Source organism: Nilaparvata lugens, chromosome 6, assembly GCF_014356525.2.
Source record: "Nilaparvata lugens isolate BPH chromosome 6, ASM1435652v1, whole genome shotgun sequence".
Lineage (NCBI taxonomy): Eukaryota > Metazoa > Arthropoda > Insecta > Hemiptera > Delphacidae > Nilaparvata > Nilaparvata lugens.
The window spans coordinates 31652992-31667989 of NC_052509.1; the positions used below are offsets into that span (position 1 = coordinate 31652992).

A 14998-nucleotide genomic window follows, 5' to 3' on the forward strand; every position below is an offset into this window, starting at 1 on the left:
GTACTAATGAGCATGGATTATATGGTTTCAAAATAAATATTATTGTACCTACTGTAATTCTGTAATTTGAGAAAAAATTAACCTCTGAGCTCTGAATAGCATTAGTTTTTCAGTATACCATTTTGAATAACATACATAGATCGTTGATGCTTTTGATGGCTTGACAGGTCTAGGATAGGCCTATATTACTTACCTTGAAGCTCGTATATTAATTCAAGTCTGTAAAAGTCAATGATTGATGGATGGCAACAAAATTATGAAGAGTCTAAAACAGATCAAACACTAATACAAGACAAGCATTTTATATATATTCTTAAGAAAATTCAAAATGTTTGTCTTATATATATTTTCATAATCATAATCCAGTTATGATTAAGCATCAAGTATGTAATAGTATCAATTCAATTCATTTATGAAGAATAACTAGACTTATTTTCAAGGATTTCATGTGAATAATAGATATGTACGGTTTAACAGTTGACCTAGCTCCAATACGGTAGGTATCTTACTGAAAAATGTGATGCTGAGTGTAGAAGATTTAATGGAAATGAATTACCTATATTTATGGAAAAATTCACTTTAAAACTTGACTGTATGGCTATTCAACAAAAATAATGAGGTTCTGTTTAAAAGCAATCAAGTTTATTATACTTGGTATAGTGATTATGATACTTATGGCATGACATCTTGTGATTGAACCTTTCATACTCATACAATAAGACGTTGTTGAAAAGCATCCAAAATACACCCTTGAATACTTCTGAAGTATTAATACACCCTGAAGTATTCTTCCATTGATAACATTTTAATGTTCTATACAATGATACAACATTTTAATGTTCTATACAATGATACAACATTATAATTTTTTTATTATAATGATTAATTTTTACTGTATCAGGATCTTTAAAGTAATTATACTGAAAACTATAATAACCTATTAGTATCCTAGTCCAGCCTATAATTCGAAGTTCAGACAAATCAAATTCATGAATAATTTCTATTTTTCAGGTAAAATTTCAGCTCTCTTCAATGCTTTGATGACCTCCATTTCAACAAGATCATCTATCTTTTAGTTCATACCTCAAAACATACCACATGAAAATTATTGGTGAAAATTTTCAATTATCAAAAACAATAATACTAAAACAACTGTTCTTATTTCATTCAAAAATTACAACTGAATCTGTCCATAAATGTTTTCAAAATGTTGAATGTAAAACTCATACTAAAACTTTTCTAGTAAATTTATTTTTCGTTTTTTTTAAATCAACTCTGCTCTCTTCCTCTCTTCCAGTTCCTTTTCAGTTTTGCTCCTAAAATAGTATTTCAATATTGAGCTGTTTTCACCATATTCAAAGTGATTGCGGAGTCACTGAGCTGTATTGTAGTTAAATGAGTTGCGCTAAGGTTATTGAATATTTTCGTATTTTTATTTATCTTATACAGAGTGTCGCAGATGGTTCAGGTGGTTTTTAAAATTCTTGTCAGACTGTCAATTTTAAAAAAGTTGATTGAAACAAAGTGCAAAACGTGTACCTACTTACAATGAATGTAATTATTATCAGAAAATGAGTCGGTCCGACTCCAAGAATGCGTCACACGAGAAGGAGGGTATTTAGTGGATTTAATTTTCTATAACTGACTTGACTCATTTTCTGATAATCTTTCATTGTGAGGACACGTTTTGCATTTTGTTTCAATCCATTATTTTTGAATTGACAGTCTGGCAAGAATTCAGTGATTTTGTTGTGAATTACTGCCTTCAACTCCTGAATGGTCCGGGATTTGTTTATGTAAACCCTTGCTTTGAAATAGCCTCTTAATAAAAGGTCACATACCGTGTGTGAGGTCCGGTGAGCAAGGGAGCCAATGCAAATCTCCATTACAGGAGAACAAACGGCCAGGGTACAGAGCGCGTACTGCTTGCATTGATATCCTAGCGGTATGTGCAGTTGCCCCTTCTTGCTGGAACCACAGATTGTCCTTTTGATCACCAATTGTAGTAATCATCATGCTGCGGTGATGTTCTCGAGTGGGCAATGCGGACCGACTCCAACAATGCGTCACTCGAGTAGAAGGACATATTTTGATGGATGTAATTTTCAAAAACAAACTCGACTAATTTTCTGATAATAAACTTCTATTTTAACTAAACATTTGCCCTTTTTTTCAATCCAATTAGTTACAATCCAAACCTTTAAAATTGACAGTAAGACAAGTACGGTACCGGTATTTTGAAACCACCCGATCCATCTGCACCACTCTTTATTATCAAATATATAATATTATTCGTACAAGTATGATTTAGTCTATTACGATAATAGTGAATCCCTGAATTTGAAGCAAGTTTTAAATACAAGACAACATGAATTATTGGTTTTCATAAATCACAAAAAATACAAGGAAGTAAAGGTTCAATAAATAAATCACACTTCACTCACCTCTTCTACGATACCTAAGTTACTAAGATAAAGATAAGCTCAAGGAAGAGTAGCTATAGAATTCCAAGATATTGGATTATTTATGATATATCGCTCATAATTCCCGTTTGAATCAAATGTTGTTAAGATAAAGACACGGGGCTATTTGAGGTAAATCTCTAAATATTTTTTTTCGTTTGCATCAAACCAAACGGTGGCGTCAGAGATTATATATTGCGTAGTGGGGGAGCTAGCAAGTAGAGGGATGTCAGTATATTATGTATCCCCTGGAAAGAAAAAGAAGCAAGATTATTACAGAGTCTTTATAAGTCACAGCGGTGTGATTACGTGTGTTAGAGTGTCGGTAAGATTCAAGTGAAAGTGACCGGTCTTCTTGAACCTGGAAGATAACTGCTCCAAGTCCGCGGATAGCACTCACTCATTCCGGAAGGCACTTCCACTCAACTACTGTCCAACGCAAGATAAGGAACGATACTGAATTTCGGCTCCGTAATTTGGAAATAGCGTGCCAGGTATTTGAAGTGTGCAATTTATCTACAAACATTTATTCCATTTACAATGGTTACATTGTAAAGAATTATTAATAATATAATTTATCTACTGAAAAAAATTAGGATTCATGATCATTATAAGTAAAATTACAGGACGGAAAAACGTTTTTCGTTGCCTCTTATTATCTCAAAATAGTCAATTAAATTTAATTGATGTTGCTTAAATTTAATTTGTGGAGTTTGAGATTGAAGTCTCAATCTTGGCCTATTATTATGTTACCTTTCAAATATTATTCAACATTACCGTACCCAAATAGAGAAATAAATACAAATAAGAGGATAGATGCCAACATTAGATATTACGATTAATAAATATAGAAATATGAAATCCAACATTTGGCACCTCCAAAAAAGAGAAGTTTGTGTTGGCAAGGAGAGCTCTCATAAATAGGCTACAAATAACGAGATTTATTGATAGTTCAATTTTTTCAGATTTTTACAACAAAAGGCGACTTAACTTACATATTTTGCCAACTCCTTGTTTTGAAATTGGATATTTGGATGAATTATTATAGATACTTAAATATTCTGCACAAACGTTTTGCATTCACCACAGTGTTCACATATTTCGTAAATTCTACGAGTTTTTAATGGAAATTGAATGATACGAGGTTTACCAAAGTCGAGAAGGATGAACATTTCATTAGAATAATATTCCTAGTATTTTCATAAGAAAAAAATTATTTCTTATGACTTTTTGTAGGTGGGGAGTCCCTTGCATAATTTGATTATAATTAATAGGCCTTACGATTGTCATACTTCAGCCGAAAGGTGTTCGAATATCCCTTTATTATTTATTACTGTATAATAATATTATTGATATCATGATCATTCTTCCGTCTCTATAATTTGATTTACAGAGAGATAAATATTGTTGCATGACATCAGTGATAAGATAGGTAATTACAAATGATCAGATAATGTCAAATCCATTTGTAAAAGTGATTTTTTTAATAGTCAAGATATTCCGAGACGTGTGAGAGATTTGAGCAATAGAAACTTCCAAAGAGTTCTCAAAATATGAATATATAAGCAGTTTATAAGGGTACAAATCAAACTCATTAATGTAAAAGTGAATATTTCATTAAAAAGGTTTTTCTTAGTCAGAACAAAAGCAATTCGCGATAATTGAGAGAGTGTACTGTGCTATTGTGTTGTGAAGCAAAAAGTCAATATGTGAGTGAAAATCTGGGAAAATAATTGCTTTACACACTGACACCACTGGTGTCTCGTTAGTGTCTCACTGGCGTCATGTCTGGTGTCCCAATGAAATACTGACACTATTTTCCTCCTACCTCTTATAGCTTACTTTATTGACAACATCCCACAAGATTCCAAAGTATGCGCTTATTTTGTCGACTAATGAATTACGGTAGACTTCATTATTTTATTCTATTCATTTATTCAACGATTCACAAGAAGTATAATAAATTAATTTAAAACTGTTTTCAAGACGTAACAGTTTTATCTTTTGTACCTAATTCACCTAGTGAAGCGCTTCCAAAATGTATTATGTTCCATAGTATCTCCAACAATTCGTGTTACTTGAGTCAATTAATTTTTGACTTTGAGTTACTTTAATTACTTTAAGTTAATTAATCAGATAATTTAGACAGCTCATATCGAAAATAAATCTTTTTGACGTGTGCAATAAACTAGCACTCTATTATTATGTAAAGTGAGATTATGGAGCAATATACATCCAACATCCATGTTAAGTACCGTATCTGAAAAATGGGGGCATCTTTGAGAGTTTCAAAAAACAAATGTATTGAACCAAGTTGGTAGTTGACTTTACATGTGAACTTCTGTTGTCACATTCTCAATGGAAAGTCAATTAAAGCTTAGTCTTTCTATCACTGAGTTATAACTTACCAAAGTACCGGCAAAAGGAATAGAAGAGAATGGTACTTAAGTTAAATAATAGCTTGTGAATTAGAGAAGACAATATCAAAAAGAAGTTTTAGATATTTTTGCGATTGTTGTGAGACTAAATAATTGGGTTATGGCTGATTTTGAATCTTATATACTCACTCCCTTGAAGTTGGCCGTACAGTGTGAGGAGAATCAAGAATTCGCTTCCTAGGCTATTCTAAAAATATTGCATTGACACACATTAAAAATTTTGTTTTCTCTTCACATAAACATTATTATTGTTCACACACACCTATATGATTTGAAAACTTATGCACTAACACAGAATGAAGTCGCGACTCACAAAAAAATCGATGAAGAGTGGGAATTATGCAAGATAAATTAATATCAAATAGAAAAAATATACAGGAATGAAAATATCAGTGGTACGACGTTACAACTTGAAACCCCCTCTTTTATGCCGTACAAGTTAGTAACAGTAACATAGGGCTACTCATTCATATATTCCTGGAGATCTTGAAATTTTTCCAACAAATATTCAAACTGAATATGGAATATAGGTATAATACATCAAATTACTCAATGCCGATAGATGACGATGTTTCAATCCGGCCAAATGTTGTGTGTTACCTATATTTTGAATCTTTTGTTGAATATAAAGCTCTTCTGAATCGAGTTTAGTCATATCTTTAAAAATTTTATTTATAGGTTCTAATTAACATTGATTTGATCCACGAGTGTAAGTATGGATTGATAGATTGAATATCCATTGTTCCAATCAATCACGTACCGTATATAACAATGCCAAAACTAGAACTAAAACAAAAATAAAATACAATAACATGTATAATCTGCTGAAATAAAATTGTTGGTAAACAGGTTGACAAACTTCTCTGAATGTTATGACTTTTATTTCATTTCTAATCGGTTCCAGTCTTCTACAATTGAGACACAGAAATAGCAAGAATATATGGATTGATAGATTATTTGATTATTTATTCTCCATTACATCGTGAACTGTCTAAATTCATAACATAATATTTTGGTGATGAAAACCGGTGAAAATTGTCGATATGACGTTGTGTAACAGTTTACATAAGGATACGTGTTGTTTTGTTCACTTGCTACGTGCTCACTTGTTGGAAAATCTGTCATAAGCGTAGAATAGCTATAATCTTGGAGAGTTTTTTTTAGAGTTTCATACTTTTTTCTGAATTGTTTGTGTATGAGTAGATAAGATTGATAATCATGCCTATTTATGATACACAATATTAATTCCATAAGTTGTAAATCTGTTATGTATTTATTCACATCACAATATGATCATAGAACCAGAGGTTTCCTATGAAGCCACTTAGAAAATGAAACAATAAATGGTACTAAAATTACCAGAAGTAGAAAATGATATCATTTTTGTAACAGCTTTGTATTTTCTTTCTATTTATTAATTTGAATCACAATATGGAATAGAACAATAGGCTCGTCTCCATGCAAAACTTCTTACTACAGATGTGTAAAATCTTAATGCCCCTTATTATATTAAGACACTAGGCTGGGAGAACAGAGAAAGTTTCTGGGCATTAACGTAGTTCTTATTGCTTTCATCACACAGAGGGACACTAGATTTTGGTAGAACGAAACCAGGCTTTGGTGTCCTAATCGGTTTGTCAGCCCGACCACCGCTGGGACACCATTGTGGTCCTGTTGGTTTCTAACTTGCTTTAGCCACCACTGGTGTCTCGTTAGTCTCTCACTGGTGTCCTGTCTGGTGTCCCAATGTAATACGGTCTTGATAAGTGTGATAGATTTGTTCCCTTTTTTCATACTAATCTATTAGGATGGGATGCATTTACTCACAGATATATAAGCTTAGCACCACCTTGTGTGGGACTCAAAATCCCTGAGCTGAGAGTCAACCATGCAAGAGCATTCAACACTGTCATGCATCCCCAGAATGGATATGATGTATGATAATATCCATAGAGGAGACGCTAGACACTGTCATGAGTCTCCAGCATAGCCACTCCCAACACTGGATGAATACCCACTAAACTGCCTATAGTGCTCCACAAGAGTGAGACTTGAGACTGGACTTGGAATTTTCATAGAGAGAATCATGCTTCTGCCTACTCTTGGTATACGCCATCTGGTTAATAGTCTTCATCCTCCCACTTTGGTCGAGTCATCATGGAGAAGAGGTGCGTCTCTCCTCCCCACAGACTGTCCACAAGGCTTCCAGAAACTCTCCATCAGTGACCCAACCAACTCCTATAAACTCAACTCCAATTCAACTGAACTCAGAACAGCTAAATTTAAGTCAAACTACTTATAGGTACTCAACTCAGCTCGAATCAACTCAAACAAACTCAATCCAACTCTTTGCTTATACCCAACTTCACTCAACTCAAATCACCTCAACTCAACTCAAATCAACATAACTCAAGCTTTGTTACCTGAAATCTGTTAGCTACAATTGAACATTTTGTGATTCTCTCAAGGATAATCATGAGTAAATGAACTAGCATAGAATAATTATTCTCACGAGTTTTGAATGTTCAATTTATACATTTGTATAAATAGGTATATATACTTGTATATAGCTATTAATATATTTGAATCAGAATATGAAGTAGAGCTACAGGGTTTCTACCAAAAAGTCGAGATGAGGGTGTGGATCTTGTACATATTTATGCTATTTATTTTGAGTATAATATTGTCTCACACAATTTAAGATTATTTAATATTGATAAATTTTATAGATTTGCTAATAACTGAACTTTAAAACTTTTGCAAGCTACTTATCGTAGTTAATCACAATAAGAAGCACAATATCTTAAAAAATTAATAAAATAATAGAAATCAGCAATAACCATACTGATTATTGCAAAAAATATTACGTTAAATCTTAAAAGTTTTAAAATATTATTAATTTCTTCCAATCTAAATTGGAGATTATTGAAAAACCCTGTTTATGGGGAAAGCCTCTACTTGGATGGACGATGTGCCGCTTGACAGATATTATGAACGCTTGCATTCCTGGGATTCATGTAAGCTTGGAACCTAGCATATTGGAACCTAGCTTGGAACCTATTCACGGCATAATCTTAGAAAAATCTAATACTTCACAGAGACTAATTTATAAATATTTTGCGTTTTTCCTTATCCTGGATAAGCATTGAATTTATTGTCGCAGGAAAAGATGCAACGTATCATTCATTCACGGTGCTAGGAATAAAAAAAACATTGATATTCAATATTTTCTATTAACAAACATTTCTAGAAATATAATTGAGATTATGAATAAATATTTAATCAATATAAGTTCAAAAGCGCGTGACTTTTATGAAGTTGTAAGAGCTAAAGCTGAACACTTTTTATTTTCCTCAATAAATATTGGGTTCCTCTATAAGGACTCATCTACAACAAGAGAAATTACACATTTGAGGAAGGTACGGTATTCAGGGTTGTCACTGGTGTTTGGGGGGGATTTGGACGTGGACTAAGTCCTTGTCCTTGAAGTCCTCGATCTTGGGGGGGGGGGGCACAAAATCAAATCTTCAACATTACTACTGACAAGATTTTTTGCGTATAGAGGGGGGCAAATTTTTTTCTAAATTTAGGCAGGGGACTTCCTTGAGTGTGAACTATTGAGTTTGGTTACTATTTTACTGTTACATTTTATGCTAGTCAATTGTAATTGATTCAGCTTATCATGCAGAGGTAGCCTAAAAAACCCAAATTATCGTTGAGGATTTTTAAGAAAAGCAAATGTGGACTTGAAGAATATAATGTATGTTATGGAGAATTGACATCTGAATTCTAGAGGAGAAAATGATCTCTTTCCTTTATTTTATCAGAAACTTTATCTGAGATTTATGAATAGAGACTACTATTTATAAATCTTGTTGTCATTTTTACTACGTGTGCCCTATTTCTGAGATTCTGAGAGTCCCTATTCCTCTGTCTTAACTCCACAGTCAATCTCTTTGTTAGGAGCGTGATTGGTGAAAGTGTTGTGTGGAAGATAGGGTACGGTAGTGTATCATCAATTTATTCCTCGAATCGACGCTAATGACCAAACAAGTCCATTCGGCAAAAGTTATTATGCAACTTGGCTACTACCATCTCATTTCTACGAATCTGTCCATCATTTCCATGTACCCATTCATTTCCCTCTCAGCTCAATTTCAGTTAAAAATGAGGAAATAGTTGACGGTTGATTACTTATTGCAAAATTGAATGGAGATTTCATCGAATTTCAATCACTTGTTCAGTTCCAATAAATAACTATATACAATAGGAAATATTATTTTATAAATTAATAAAAGCAATATAAAAACTTGTAGTACCCTTTATTATTAAAAACTTTCATATTGTTTTTTATTGTATTGATTTTATATTGTTTTTATTAATTTGTACAAGAGTACAAAACACAACACTATAAGTGAAGTGTTTTTATTATTTTATAAATATTATAGTAATTGAGCATTTATTTGTATTAAATGATAGAAAGAATATTCACATTGGAGAAGAATAAACATCAGAGATACTAGAGAAATAGTACCTACACTGTATTAATTGAAAGTGATAGATTATTACAAGATGATTGCAATATCGAGCAATAGAACCACAAAACTTAATTGCTTCAAAGTAAATAACGAATTATCTTTTATGAATTTATCATTAGTGTCACAATGTAAGAGTAGATTTCAAATATTTTTGAGAATATTCATTTTTTTGTAATAACAGTATTTCTATCAAGTAAATTGGCAATTTCGAAAGTGAACAATATATTTTTAACATAACTTGATCAACATATAGAAGAAGTGGAGAATCCAATTTAAAACAAACTATTTCTGATTGGTCAGAATAAAAAATGTAGGCTATAGCTAATATTGGTTATGAAAAATTGAAGGATGGCAAAATTCCTATAGAAAACTGGTTGAAAAAAATTCGAGAATAGAATAGTAATCTAAAACAGAGTAATGGGTCACTGTATCTGTGATACTCAGTAAATAATTATTATGCTTCAACACAATTAACAATACAACAAACAAATTAATTTACCCAGCCATATTCTTCCATTTTAAAATTAAATCTTCAACTCAATAGAACACATTGCAAATTCACATCAAAAATTATCAATTCAAATGAGGCGTTTTACTGTAGATATAATTGGTCAAAAAAAAGATGATCTCAGAAATCACTGAGGTTTATTATAGATTTCTTTATTATATTATAGATTTATTGATACAGTACAGTAAAGTTACTAATCCAAATTCTTTATTTAGTTTAGCCTACATTGCAAATCTTCTTCCAGGCAAAACATTATCAAAGTTAGTTTTTTTATCGAATGAACGGTGATGTATAAACAGTTGTACATACTGTGAAAAATTTGATGATAGTAGCATTACTACTAATTGAATGTAAACAAAACCCGAGCCTGTCCTGCTTGAGTAGCCCAAATTATTCGACTTCCTTCCGCTTTCTATCCTTGAATTGAGGCTTAGAGAAGGTGGAAGTTACCTGTGAGGCGACCCAGACTCCGACTTGTCAGACCAGTTTGGTTTTATAATACTGAATTACCTCTCAGACATATCGCGCGCATTCGCTTCGAAATTACATAACCGATCTACTTCGTGCTACCTGGGTACGTTTCCTTCAAACGGCCATCCTACTTTCCTATTTTCTCCTCCGAATTTCTTCTAGAAGATTGATTTGGAGCTTCCAATTTTACGTACAAAAAAATTGAGGAGGAGGATATAATGTTCCCTTCAAACTCTGGCATTCCATTCCACTTTCGTTCTTCCCTCTTGTCTCCGAATTTCTTAGATAAAATTAATTAAAAGTTCCCAATTATTCTACAAGAATGTTAGGAAAGCATATTAAATCTACTAACATTTTTCTTGTCTCCAAGCTATTAGAACATTTGAAAAAAAAACTGCCAGAGAAAGATATCAAATTGTATTATGAGGCTATTAATATTATAAGAAAGGGGATTCTATCATCCTATTATATTAAGCGAGCAATTTCTGTATATCTGTTTATATTTTTATATCTGGTTATTTTTATATCTGGTTATTTTTATATTTTGATATCTGGTTATTTATGTTCAACGGATCTCGAAAACGGCTCTAACGATTTTCACGATATTTGGAACATAGTAGGTTTATGATATAAAAATTCGATTGCACTAGGTCTCATTCTTGGGAAAACTCGCTGAACGACATACACGATCATTTTAGAGAACTGTGTTCTGTTTATCAATAAAATATCGGGGCACCGAGCTTCGCTCTTTATTTCTACTTATTGATAAACAGAACACAGTTCTCTAAAATGATTTCTCTAAATAGTGCATTCAAATTTTTATATCATAAACCTACTATGTTCCAAATTTTGTGAAAATCTTTAGAGCCGTTTTCGAGATCCGTTGAACATAAATAACCAGATATAAATATATACAGAGATTGCTCGCTTAATATAATAGGATAAGAATAACGAGCGAAGCTCAGTGCCCCGATATTTTTTATGTGATAAGAGGAAACTTGTTTTTATCATATGTTTAATCAGATTATTGATTACCGATTGGAAAAAGTAATACACTGCTGCAATATCAGCTAATATCAGGGACCGAGCTTCGCTCTGGAGTACAAAAGCATAAGCAGTTTTTTACGAAAGAAGAAATTATAATGATATTTATAGTTCATACAGAAATGTTTTATCTAATCACAGTAAATTGAGATTAATTCCCAGAGGAATGCAAAAATTTCCCTCACAAAGGCCCGGTTACACAAAAGCCAGTTAAATTTCAATACTGGTTAATTTCACGTGAACCAAATCAGAGAAGACCATTTCAAAAAACATGGTTCTACTGGAATTAATCAGGATTAAAACCCGGCTTTTTTGCATCCGGCATCAAGTACCTGATTGAATGATTACAAAAGTTCAACAGCTGAGTCATAATTTTGACACAGTCCCACACACATGAACTCGCTCACTCACTTCCATCATCAACATACGACGAAATAATATTATTATCAGCTGTTTTTCCAAGGATGAATAATAATTATCCTTTTAATGTCCTTCAGTGAGTTTTCCGAGGGATGAGACCTAGTGCAATCGAATTTTTATATTATAAACCTACTATGTTCTGAATTTCGTGAGAATCGTTAGAGCCGTTTTCGAGATCCGGTGAAATACAAACATATAAACATATAAACAGAAATTTCCCGTTTAATAGTATAGGATTGTGTTTTTCGAAATAATGTATTAATAGTCTAATAATTGACAACAATCTGTCTGACTCCCGACCCAGCCCCAATATTGAAATTTAATTTCATGATAACAGTTTTATAACTATAATCTGTATAAAATCAGTGAAGACTAGGCCCTCCATCCCAAAAATAACAGCGTTGCCAAAATTGTGTACAATTGAAACTTCCTCAAATTTCTAATTTAAACCACAGAATTATATAATATGTAAAAAATATATAATCCGCGATTTTCCAGTAAATAAGTACTTAAAAGGAAATTCAATTTTTTGTGAAATTGAAAACATTACAAAAATATGGGTTTCTTTTGTTATATTACTTCTCTCATAAATATGGAAAATCGTAATTAGTACCCAAGAAGGGGCGGAGCGAATGTATTTTTTCTATTGGTGTCTTGATCATATTCATCCGAATAATAATTATTTGTTATTAATGACTATGTTTGTCAATGTCAAGACAACTTGAGAAAAAAACATGGCATCTTCGACATGCTAGACTCTCTCTTGTTTCGAAAAATGAGTGGTTTGTAAAAGCGAGAAAATTTCTCAGGAATAAATGAAACTACTTTTCACATTATTTTTGAAAAGTGAATTCGTGGATTCTATAACGATCAGTTATTCAATTCTCAATGATAATAAATAATTCAGGTTAACAATAACGGTTCTTTATTGTAATTCTATGATTCCATAATCCAATTTGTTCGGAAAATTAATGTGATTCAAGCATTCCACATCCTCGGGGAGGGGGGCATGGCCCCACGGCCCTTCCTGGAACCGCCAATGAAAAACGCTGTACGGTACCAGAGTTTCCAAGAGTTATATTGGGAATATATTATCCAAAATGATAAATCATGGAGCAAAATTAGGGTAGGCCTATCGGTTATCTCAAGAATACCTGTATTAAATCATAAAAAAGAAAAATTTATAAAGTCAAAAATATTATTGTAGGCCCTATTATTTTATTGCATAGGTACTGGATCATTAATCCCATATACTTTGAAATTTGATTGAATGATAGAAGTGTAATCTTTATCGAGTTTCTGATACGTACCTAACAGTACCTGATTGATAATTATTATGACATTGCAAATTATAATGTGATGTGCTTGATTTTCAGTAGGATGTGGCTGGCTGTGCTTCTGTTTGTGTTCATTCTTGGCCTTCTCGCTTATTTGGACACAAAGAAACCTCCAAACTTTCCTCCAGGTAATCTATAGTATTTGTCAATTGATTATACATGGTATAGACTGTTGCAATATTTTCTATTCAGTGACTAGAAATATGAATTCATAACATATATGTTATCATGCCATGCATATTAGATAATTAAGTATTCTAGGTGGGAAACATTTTCCTGCTTACTGCAAAACAAACCATTCAATGCACAAAACCATAACTCAGTGTAAATAGCCTAATATATTGTTTGTATACAAAAGAGAAGTCCAGATCCAATTTTTTCATGCAAAATTTCCTTGTGCTAGATACAGAATGGCCCAAAAACCTCATATTTTCGGTTCATTTTCCAGTTTTCAGCTATTTCCGCCAAATCCTGTAATCGGACAGAAATTTCCTTAGCTTCTTTTTTAGATCATGAATTTCCTAATAAAATGAGTTCATTTGGTTCTTTCTATCTTCAATGAGTTATCTTCAATAACTACTGAGTTACAATTTTTCATAAGTGAGTAAAACTTTAAGTAATGAACAATTTTGATGAATTTCAGTTTTTCATCAATAATATCTTTCAATTGTTACCATTTAAATTATAATACATAATCCCTATGGGCGTAATTTGTAATCTAGAATTTGAGACCAGGTAGAGCGCTCTATCTCATATACATTTCCAGGTACACCTGACAACAATGGTCCTTGTATTTTGGCAAACACCTAGGTTTTAGCTTCAATCATCATCAGCAATTTCCATTGTCACCACATTGAGATTTCGCACCATGATATAAGTTCATTAGATCATATTCTATGAGAACAAAATTTTGACAATCATTACTTTTGACACACTGATCAGATCTCATTGTACCACATTCTTCTCGGCTCGTCAAGGCGGTTCGAAATCATGCATCAGAAGTCTAATTCGATCCTGGATAGAAAATTCAGACTTGAGTGTAATTTAACCAGTATTTCAATACACAAAGACATTTTCAATTTCTATATTTAGAGCTATGTATCTCGGTAACCCGTTATTATAAAAAACTTGATATTCAATTTTAGAATAGAATCTCCTCTTTTAGTTGCTGTAAACGATTCATGGAAGAAAATGATCGTAATGTAAGATTCGAACATTAAAAAAAATCAAGAAATCGAAGATACTTTACTCATATTAACGGTCTAGGCAGTGGTATGATAGGAAACAGTGATTCAAGATGAATTTTAGGAAACTAAGCTCGCAGAGGATGGAATTGTCTACAATTTTGAATCAATCATGAGTTCCTATGATGTATCGACTCATTTTAGAGACTCTTGATTAACAGAAAAATCGTGAATAAAATGAAAACTGAAATCGCTATTTTTAAAATCAGCTGTAACTTTGTAATGGTAGTGAAATCGAAAGTATTCTTCAATGTCATGGAAAGAGGATATACCATCCCACATCCTTACTAGATTTTGAAATTTCATCCGAAGTATTTCACAAGATACGCAGCTTTGAATTTGGAAATTGTTAATTTTTTTTTAAAGAGAAATGATGCATGATTTCGAACCGCCTTGACGAGTCCATAAGAATGAGCTGTGGGTTGTGGTACAATGAGATCTGATTAGTGTGTCAAAAGTTATGATTGTTCAAAATTTTGATTCTTGAGGTGTCCTTATGCATGCATCTCCACTAAATTAAGTGCATCTAACGGGCG

At 32.4% G+C, this 14998-nt stretch overlaps 1 protein-coding gene across 2 annotated transcripts in view; it reads left to right on the plus strand.

Moving 5' to 3' along the window:
- Positions 1-2723: 2723 nt before the first annotated feature.
- LOC111055078 (probable cytochrome P450 303a1) overlaps positions 2724-14998 on the plus strand; it is a 31735-nt gene continuing 19460 nt past the window's right edge. Inside the window, exons 1-2 of one of the 2 annotated variants that reach the window (XM_039430642.1) lie at positions 2724-2956; positions 13258-13346. In XM_039430642.1, the coding sequence (XP_039286576.1) occupies positions 13262-13346 (85 nt within the window). In that variant the 5' untranslated portion in view covers positions 2724-2956; positions 13258-13261. The remainder of the gene's footprint in view (positions 2957-13257; positions 13347-14998) is intronic. The other variant, XM_039430643.1, reaches the window with a different exon arrangement.